We start from the raw sequence: 10,312 nt of genomic DNA, 5'->3' as shown, positions 1-10,312 counted from the left end.
ATTGCAGTTTTAATATTGATATTTTTAAAATATCAATGAGGGTCTAAGGGTTTTAAAAACCAAAAATGTCGAATACCAACACTTTAGGAAATCAAAAAATGAAAAAAGTTATCCCAAGGCTGAACCAGCCTCTATTTTTCATAAAAATTCGTTCTACACATTTTTTTACCGAGCCGTAGGGGCAAAGCCCCCATACCCCTCTCTATAAAACTTCCATGACTATACTATTATACGCAATATTACATTAATACAATGTCAATTTCCTTTTTTTTTAGTAATAATTCTTTTTTATTACCTAATCTAAGTGTAGGTACATTATTATTAGGTAACTACCGATCTGTTATAATTTTATAAACTTAGTAGACACTTCTCGAATCCGTAGTGCACACTTTCAATTTCGGATTACACACTTTGTGTCGGGGTTCACTAAAAAATAGGGCCTGGGCTGAACACTACTAAGATAGTGAGATCAATTCGATTTCGATATCAGAAAAAAATCTTCGATTTAACACTTAACGAGCTACATAATGACAAATATTGTATATATAATTTTGGCTTACACAAAATGCAAAAATTGTGGGGTCGTGGGTGGATAAAAAAAATAAATAGACATAATGGTAGTATGGACGTATGGTCCACTGAACACCTGTAAACCAGGACATTTGGTATTTAAATTGTTATTTTAGACTTTTAGAGTTTACCTTTTAATAATTTAAGAAAAATGAACAATAGTAAATTCTTGTATGTAGTAAAGGAAAAGTGCACTTTACACTTTTAAGTAATATAGTATATAACAATTAATTATGTGTGAGATCAATGGACAGTGGTCATGATGCAAAGTCAAATTCATTCAAATACATCATAATATAAAATATTTAAATCAAAAAATTAAGATCAATAAATAACCATAACTTTAATTTAAATAAAAAGTAACAAATTTAATAATAAAAAAATACAACAACTTACCTAATATTATTATCTGAAGAGTTTCCTTTTGGTAATATTAATAGAGATGGAAATGACTCAATAAACTGTTTATTATTTGGTGGTAAAATTCTTTATTGCAGTGGATAAAGTAACATAGGTACATAACGTTTTAGATTATGTATAGACTATGACGCTATATATCAGATTGCCTTTAAGGTGAGTTGATCATTGGCAATTTAAAGCTAATTTAAAAACAATTACAAATTCAACTCAGTTAAAAACAAGTTATTCATCCATTTTCTTTTTAAAGTATCAGCCAGATTACCAATTAGTGAGTAGTAGTTGGAAAATTCCAAATTATTTAAATAACTATTTTGTAATAACTATTCTTAACACTTGTATGTCTTATGTACGTATGCATTAAAGTCAATTTATGTGTCACATAAGGCATAGTTTAAGACGTTAGTTACGTCTTGACTTTGCATAGGTACGTCCATAAATTAATTTAAGTATATTAAAATATATTAAAATATATTTTAAGTAAAAATTAAAAAAAACACACAACATAGTAAAATCAATACATTCTTCGCTACACTCAGAATCTAAAATAACAAAGTTACATGTATTTTGGATTTTGGGGTTTGGTGCCATCATTACTAACCTCGAGATACTAGTCTATTGGCGTACGAGAATTAAAAATGGGTCTATGATGTTTGAAGTACGTACGGCCATTATTTCGCTCGTAATCGGAGTAGCAAAACGTTGAAAAACAAATTATGTTATTTTGTGTATACTTGATGTTTCCTTATGGTAAACGTATCTCTAACCTTTTGAGTAATAATTATTTTGAACTTTATTTTTCATTTAGTAGGTGTGTAGCTCATTCTTTATTCATGTAAATGTAAATCGATAGGTATATAAGAATAAAATATTAAAACCTATTTAATAATAGGTCAATTCACTCTAAGAATATAATATATATATTTGAGCTAACAATACAAAATTGGAAAGGCTGGAGGTCAATTTTGAAATACTAGCTCCTTCAATATTGGTCTTATCGTCTTGAAATCTTCGAGGTTCAATTCAGTGACACCTCTAGATGAAATTTCTGTTCTAAAAAAACTCGCATCTCGATTTTAAGATGGAGAATTTTGCAAAACAAAATTTCCCGCCAATTTTTTTTTTTGAAAAATTCAAAATTTGAACCCGACTTTTAGCCCCTTACTATTCGAGTTTTAAAACTTTTTAAAACTGAGATCTGTTGTAGGGACTCTTCTGCTTCGATACTCGAAGGTTTCACGACGATACGACTTATATTGAATGATTTAGGATTTCGATATAATATGAATTTTAAAAAGATATCTAAAAACCTAAATCATTCAATATAAGTTGTATCGTCATGAAACCTTCGAGTATCGAATCAGAAGAGTCCCTACAACAGATCTCAGTTTTAAAAAGTTTTTAAACTCGAATATTAAGGGGCTAAAAGTCGGGTTCAAATTTTGAATTTTTCAAAAAAAAAAATGGCGGGAAATTTTGTTTTGCAAAATTCTCCATCTTAAAATCGAGATGCGAGTTTTTTTAGAACAGAAATTTCATCTAGAGGTGTCACTGAATTGAACCTCGAAGATTTCAAGACGATAAGACCAATATTGAAGAAGTTAGGATTTCTAAACGACTTAACGTAGGTATTAGTATTTCAAAAACTATATAAATCGGAAAACAAAATTCAATCTTTGTGACTCAGATCAGCTATGATATAATCTTACAAATTACTTGAGCAAAAATATTGAAATACTTTTTAATTACTTAAACATATGTATTTAACATACTTTTCAAAATTAGTATCTGTACTTGAATATTTTTTAAAAGTATTTTTTACAAAGACGGTCTAGTTATGACTTATGAATTACATTTGCTTAAAATTGGAGCTCATACAACTACATAAGATCTAATTTTTAAAGTCAATGGAAATTTCGTATTGTAACGATAACTTTATTACTACGCTACAAAAGTTCATAAGTCATAATTCATAACTACCTAAAAGTCTATAAATATCATATTAACTGCAACAATTAATTATTTAATTATTTATTTACTATATTAATTAATATTTTATTTTACTATATCATTCATGAATCCAATAACAACCAAACACTGCCTTTTGTATCATAATCATTGGCGCAACTAAGGGGGTGCACAGGGGACTTGTGCACCCCTCCCCCCCAAAAAAAAAAATAAAAAAAAATAAACCTTTTTCAATAAAATGTTGTACAATCATGTATATTGAGCAAAATAGATAAGCATTATGTTCTCAGCTTTACGTTTATATTAAATATACTTTATAGACATATAATATTGTATAGGTAATAATATATACAAATGTATATACAATGTGTTTCGGTGGCAAGTGACAGGCCGACATCATAATATAAAAAATACCAAAAATGATGAAAAAAACCCTTTAAAGTTTATGTTGAATGTAAACAAAACACCCTATAGTATGTTGGTTATAAGTAAAATTATTCACACTGTAGTACAGCAGAAATAGTACGCTGAATAGACATTTTGTAATACTATAGCATATTCGTTCTATTCGTTCTATGTAGTAGCACTAGTAGCCTGTAGGACGATGATAGACAATTTATAGTCGTTGTTTTATATTACGCCTCAGAGCACTATAGTTATTCATATCAATTATACATATTGACATATTGTTATTTGTTATATTATTATACATATTTACATGTATCCGATCTTATTATTATTTACCTTTAGCTTCTGTATATCTGGTGTACTTCAACAGTTTAAAGAGTGGGTGTAACAGTTAGACTCTAACTTTTTTATTTATTAAATCATTGACAATTAACTTTTATTTATCAAAACCAAACGCATTTTTATTACGTATTTTTATATGTATCTTCAAAACTTTTCAACATTTTGACGTAGTTTTTTTATTTTAAAGTTATTTAAGTGCCCTAGGTATCAACCAACATACACGACTAAACCGTAAATGTACAAATTATTATTATTAATTTAAAAAAGCGGGCCAGTAAGTGGATGTCGCTCTGCTGTACAGTACCTAGTTTACAAGTATGGATGGTATTAAATTTGAATTCAATGATATAATATCATTGTATACGAAAAACGATTCTGATCGGAGATGAGAAGTCTCAGTCTTGGATATTTTATACAATATTAATTATTTAATTATATGATTAAAAAAAAAATGTAGGAATCTATAAAATAAATTCCAAATTAATCAAATTAGATTCATTGTGTTACGTGGAACCTTGTATCAAATTTTCAATACTTAGCTATACAAGTAAACATTTAAAAATTGACCAGTAATAAATAATTAAATTATTTGGTGTAATCTTTTTAAAAATTCTAATTTTTGATAAAAAAATTTTACTTTTTCAAATTAATAAACCGGCAGTGCCCAGGCTCGACTGGAAGTTTTTTGGGGGCATGGTGAAGTTTGCAGATATATTTTATTATAATGATATATAAATTCGTGGAGACTGGAGATCATATTTGTATTTAAATTAAATCAAAAATTATTATATGTACTACACTAGTTACACTACACCAATTTAAATTGTCTAACAAGAAAATTTTCTACAATATTATAACTGTAGACAGTAGACATAGCCACATAGTTCAATACATCTATGACATATCGTATATACCTATTTCATATATATTTCATTTTCATTTATAGTGTTAACTGTACCTACCTATTTAGTAATAGATTTTAGATATAGATTTTGTATTTAAGTGTTATAATTGATCTTAAATGATATAAAACAAGTTACCTATACATTTTAATATTAAAACAAAGTATATATATTTAGCAGTAGGTGTATTCACATTAGCAGTTATTTCTTTTATAAGTGTAATAATGAGATCACACACTCAAAATCAGTTTTGCGGAAAACTAACGTACCTACTATGAATATACGTACGTCATAAATTAATTATTATTTATTACCAATCTACCATGAGTAAGACAGCGTGTCTTAAGTTTATTTTGTGCGCCATATACAATAAGAATTAACGTTATAAACTATTACAAATAGGTAGGTACCTATTGCATAATTTTGTGTGCCGTGACCTACAGCACTAAGCAGAGGTGTAAGAGTTAATTTAGTTGTAGACTATTATACACAATCGGTACAACAAGAAGTCTGAAGTTCAAAGCTAACTTGGTATTTTTTGGCATATTATATTATATTATATTATAATTCTCTTCAAGAAAGTAGTGTTTTCCTTATTTCAACTAAATACTTTGATAAAAATGTATTAACTTTAACCAGGGTTCAGGTTTAAGAACGTTACCAATTGAATTTCAAATATATATTTGAGGTTATGTTTTGAATTTCAAGTTTGAAGTTTGAACTGTAAAAACTAAAAGCCAAACGGGCAACGGCCAACATTTAAAATTTATTATTTTATTATTTTCAAACTTTCAAGTTTCAATTTTTCAAAAATCAGATTCAAATAATAATTTATTTCCAGAGTAGATTGTGGTAAGTAGCATGTTGTTATGTTGTTTAATATATTTTATTTTGTGATTGTGCAATTATTATTTGTATAGGTACCTACACACAATATTATTGACAATATTTAAAGTTACACAAAAAAATCTATTGTTAAAAATAATATAATGCATTATGGCAATAACTGGTAACATCAAGTTTTAATATATCAGCTTAATATTTTTTTTTTTTTGTAAATTACCTACTGTACACAAACAAATAATCAATATTATGTAAATTTTGACCATCCAAATATAAATCTCATAAAGTTTGGTACGTTTTTTAGTAAGTTATTGAGTATTTTTACTCAAATACTTTACAAAACTGTACATACCTAAGATATATACAAATTACAAACTATACAAAATATTACAAATTTACAATATTTACAAACATAATATTTTTACATTTATTGCACAGCCTCTAATAAAAGAAGCTCTTCTTCGCCTGTAAGTAAATACATGTTTATTTTTATGTTTTTATAGAAATAAAATGGCAATTCAAAAACTGAAAAACATACCAGGATGTGGCCCAATTTCTTGGGCTATATACCCATCTACTCGATGACCAGCACGCCTTAAAAATGTGAATACACGATTAGGACTTTTATCTGTAGCAAGGTCCTGAAGGAAGTTCCTAATTGCATTAGAGTTTTGAATTCTTGCTCTAGCTGGTACTCCATTTCGAATCTGTATAAAACAAATATTAATACTCTAAATAAAATAACCAATATTTTAGTTTTAGGTAAATAAATCCACGAGGAGTTGTATAATGTAATATGGTGAATGGTACACCTACATTTAAATTGTTCTTAGCCTGACGAAATTCAATATACTGCTGGTTTTCCAGAAATTGTAACTGAACTGTAATAAATTAAGGTAAGTTATTTATTAGAAATACCTACTAATAATATTATTATATTATAATATCTACATTATGATTTATAGTTGTTAATTGATACTAAGATAATATAAGCTTCTAAGGTTATCTAGGATCCTGTATACTTACCTGAGACACTAACATAAAGCTTTAATTGAAGTTCAACATAGATTGTATTGTGCAATATATTTTAGATACAACAACATATACAAGTTTACAAGTAAAGATTTATTCTTTCTTTTATTTTCTATATATGATAAAAAATTATTAATTAAGAATTTCTCATTGTTAGTCAAATTAAATAATACTACTATTATATTTTAAAACTGTTACCTAGCCAAATATTTTCATTCTTTATTGATCATTTCTAAAATTTTCTCAACACTGATACTTAAGTGTTGGTGGTTAACATATACATCATACATATTATATAGTGCTTACCTGTATCTGCAGTATTCGGTGTGTATAATATACTTACCTGAGACACAAACATATAGCTTTGGTTAGAGTTAAACATGGATTTTATCATGCAACATTTAGAAACAACATAATTTACAAGCTTCATCAATGTATAACTTTTCTCTCCTTTTCTATAAAAGAAAAAAAAAACATAAATTACTTAGGTTTTGTTAGTCACTTAAATAAATATTACTAATATAATATTAAATATTATAAAACAATTTGCTACACCAAACATATTATCTAAAAAAATATTAAATTATACTTAGAAACTCCCAAACTTTGGGATGAGGCTTTATCAGCCTTAGCAACGAAGCATGGTAGCTCTCTACATAGTTGTTAGTCCTAATGTCCTGGTTGAATACTGTTACAGCTGCTGGTCCCATTGTTATAAACCAATAATCCCAAATGTAATTGAACATAAATTGGTTTAATTGTAATGCCAAATATGGGAATTGGTTTACATATTCAACTATGCAATTAAAACCATCCTCCATTGAAGGAAAAAAATCACCAATTTGTGTAGCAGGTAAATATGGTAATGCTAAAATCTGAGTGTAAAAACAAAATAAAAATATATTAATTAGTTACTATAATTTGTGTATTGTTAATGTGGTTAGGGTAAGGTCTAAAGATTAAATTAAAAATAATGAATGATATTTAAAATTATAGTTCATTTTATAGACAAATTTTAGTTATTATACATTATAATAATTTTTATTAATTTTTACAAATTACCATTCGAAGCACACGAGCAGCATTATTGTCAGCTTTGAACAATTGAAACAAGTTGTTCCTCTTGTTTCTGGCATATCTGATTACTGCCTAACATAATTAATTTATTATTAATTACATACTATTAATTTTAAAAGGTTCAGTGGAAGATATTAGCTATTTACTTGACAGTAATGAAAGTAACACCCTTGGTGTTTACTTTCTGGGAAAACTACATTTACTGCATTGATTAGCCCTTGCTCAAAATCAGTAATAATTGTGAGCTGATCATAATTTAATGGAAGCACATTTCTAATGTAATGAAGTAACTCAACATAAATTTGTTGAGTTTTTCCAATTAGAAGGGCATGAACTAAAGGGAAGCTCTGGAACAAGATAATGTATTACATTATTCTATAGAATATATTATGTCATTGTAAGTATTAACAATATTCAACAATATTCTATTTCCATAAAATAATTGTCATTAAATAAATTAGTATTTGTTGAATTAACAGGATATACTATATAAGGTTTTAACAGTGAGTAGTGGAATAAAATATTAATTTAAATAATATGGATATTATTATTATTATTACTTAATTTGAGTCATACTAAATTATTATGCTAGTCATAATAAATTAATATACTACCTACTACACTACACAGATATATTGAAACTTACAACATCCTTGAATACAACTTGGAAAGAAAATAACTGGTAGGCGTCATTTTCTAAAAATTTTGGAACGGTCTTAAATGTTCCATCACATCCTGCTACTCGGACCTAAAAATTCATAATAATAATTCATTAAATAACATTCATATACATTATTGATTTACTGTGACCAACATTTCTCAAATCTGGTGCAATTAAATTTATATTGGCTACATTACAAAAAATGACACCACTCACGGTTCCCTCTACCAGCAATGGACCTTGATAAAACCTATTAAAATGGTTTGTTTTAATTCTTTTCTTATGTTTTGTGTTTAATAAATGAAAATAATTAATATACTTTAACCTGTTAGGGGGATTTTGTAGTGTCATTGCAAAACACTCATTATCAGCAGCCATCAATAAATCGTGCAAATTTGCCATGTTTCGTGGTGTCTGAGGGAAAAACGTTCGTCTTAAACGCCGCATCCTCTCTACACTCTGTAGAAATGTATAATTCTCTGCAGCCTCTGGAAAACTAATTCATACATCATATTATCAAAAACAAGTAAATAAGGATATCAAAACTAACCATCACCTATGCATAGTTGCATACCTTTTGTAAAAACTTACAAAATAAGCAATAAACTAGTTTATAGGTAGGTACTAACTTTGCAATTGTTTGCATATAAATTCCCCGTGGAGAATATGAATTTATAGTTTTCTCTAATGCTCTTTTAGTTATTTCTTGTCGAAGCAGTGGAACATTGAGGTCAAATTCCCTGACACCATGAAAATGGCGTTTTGATAGTGTCAACCTATTATCGTTGCGGTCCGAAGATATATGAGCAGTTGCATGGCACTGTCCTTCCAATTTTTTTTCGTAACATGACAAGTAACTAAAATGTATGTTTATAATTTAATATACTTTTGTTTAATAATAAATTTTACAGTTAATACTCACATTTTAGTATCTGTTACTTTGTTCTTATAGTACATGAACCCAAGATTATCCCTTATAATTTCTGTGCCTCTTTGAATGCCTAAAACTACAGTGTAGGACTGTGGTCTTGCTACGGCAACCGGAAGCAGAGGTTCTAATATTAACAATTAAAAATAACATGTTACCTAAGAAGCATACTAAATGGCCATCCGGAATCCGTATCGTGAATGTATTATAAAACTTCTGTACCAGTGGTTTAATTAAAGAAAAACACTTACAATCAGGGGCTGTATTTAAGATGTGGTCGCTGTTGGCAACAACATTTTTGCGCTACTGGCTTTGGATATATTTTCTTATTTCAGTATTTTTACTCAATAATTATTATTCACACAAAATTAAAAATAAGTGTCTTATAATTAATTAAATATAATTGTAAATTATAATATATAACAAACTTTTATAGAAGACTAAATTCAATTATTATATTCTATACTAGCTGTTCCGCCCATAAATTATATTTGTAAAAAATGTATATGCCACATTTCAATTAATTATAATAGTAATGTGATATGTAACCAATATCAATCATATAAATAAACTACCCATTTTAAAAATGTACTAACATCTGCCGAGTAACCTTTGAAAAAGTTAAATAATTAGATATCTACCTATAATATTTCTATTGCATACTCCTATGTGGTATAAGCCACAAACTAATTATATGGATTTGTGGTGTCCAATTTAGTACTTAGACAAACAAGAGATCATTTTAAAAACAAAAAAACAATTTTTCACTTCGCCCAAAAAAATGTTGCAGTTGTTGATTGGGAACCAGTATTACACAATTCATTTATTATATACTCACTATTAGTTATAATTTTCCATTGCTTATTTGTAAACATTTTTACTTTTTTAGAATCGCCGTAAAAATTTTGACGCCCCTAACATAAGCCAGGGTAGACTATTGCCCTCCCAGACCACCCCTTTAATATGACCCTGCTTCCAATAGTTGGTAAATAATCAAAATAATTAATAGTTTAATACTTGCAATAAGTTCAGGAGATGAAGGATTTACATTTAATATATTTATTTACAATCAAAAATGTGTTTATTGTATACATACCATTATGATCGACAACGGGTTCTTGTACGCCAAAATAATTGTGATCATGATTGATGATGTCTAAACAG

General features: G+C 27.7%; 1 protein-coding gene and 1 long non-coding RNA gene across 10 annotated transcripts; one reads left to right on the top strand and one right to left on the bottom strand.

The window, feature by feature from the left end:
• Nucleotides 1-2,644: 2,644 nt before the first annotated feature.
• Nucleotides 2,645-9,593, top strand: LOC126555309 (uncharacterized). 8 transcript variants are annotated; one of them, XR_007606813.1, is made up of 10 exons: nucleotides 2,648-5,459; nucleotides 5,954-6,141; nucleotides 6,207-6,567; nucleotides 7,180-7,335; nucleotides 7,679-7,956; nucleotides 8,021-8,062; nucleotides 8,190-8,481; nucleotides 8,553-8,837; nucleotides 8,920-9,084; nucleotides 9,173-9,593. It is a non-coding gene; the product is annotated as an uncharacterized LOC126555309 (long non-coding RNA). The 8 variants fall into 8 exon arrangements; XR_007606809.1 differs by having other exon boundaries at nucleotides 2,649-5,459; nucleotides 6,207-6,346; nucleotides 6,416-6,567; nucleotides 8,039-8,481; XR_007606811.1 differs by having other exon boundaries at nucleotides 2,649-5,459; nucleotides 8,039-8,062.
• Nucleotides 5,512-10,306, bottom strand: LOC114124791 (uncharacterized). Of its 2 annotated transcripts, XR_007606806.1 has the most exons (13): nucleotides 10,245-10,306; nucleotides 9,143-9,275; nucleotides 8,850-9,077; nucleotides 8,546-8,716; nucleotides 8,374-8,470; nucleotides 8,206-8,307; nucleotides 7,706-7,906; nucleotides 7,545-7,631; nucleotides 7,072-7,357; nucleotides 6,826-6,937; nucleotides 6,267-6,331; nucleotides 5,989-6,157; nucleotides 5,512-5,915 (listed from the first exon to the last, which is right to left on the bottom strand). XR_007606806.1 is itself a non-coding variant. In XM_050210254.1 (10 exons), the coding sequence occupies exons 2-10, from the start codon at nucleotides 9,175-9,177 to the stop codon at nucleotides 6,912-6,914; spliced, it is 1,233 nt and encodes a 410-aa protein (XP_050066211.1). In that variant the 5' UTR covers nucleotides 9,178-9,275; nucleotides 10,245-10,306; the 3' UTR covers nucleotides 6,807-6,911. The 2 variants fall into 2 exon arrangements, 1 of the variants encoding a protein (XP_050066211.1); XM_050210254.1 differs by lacking the exons at nucleotides 5,512-5,915; nucleotides 5,989-6,157; nucleotides 6,267-6,331 and having other exon boundaries at nucleotides 6,807-6,937.
• Between the last annotated feature and the right edge of the window lie 6 nt (nucleotides 10,307-10,312).

This window comes from Aphis gossypii, unplaced genomic scaffold, assembly GCF_020184175.1.
Source record: "Aphis gossypii isolate Hap1 unplaced genomic scaffold, ASM2018417v2 Contig00791, whole genome shotgun sequence".
Taxonomy (NCBI): Eukaryota; Metazoa; Arthropoda; class Insecta; order Hemiptera; family Aphididae; genus Aphis; species Aphis gossypii.
The sequence above is the reverse complement of the archived record's forward strand: the minus strand, read 5'-3'. Positions and strand labels throughout refer to the sequence as shown.

Bases quoted from the DNA above. Each gene is read 5' to 3' on its own strand.
- LOC114124791 (XM_050210254.1), bottom strand. From the start codon at position 9,177: ATGTACTATAAGAACAAAGTAACAGATACTAAAAT. The intron at 9,078-9,142 runs GTGAGTATTAAC...CATACATTTTAG, and splicing joins AAAGTAACAGATACTAAAAT to TTACTTGTCATGTTACGAAA. The intron at 7,907-8,205 runs GTAAGTTTCAAT...ATCTTGTTCCAG, and splicing joins AAGTTGTATTCAAGGATGTT to AGCTTCCCTTTAGTTCATGC.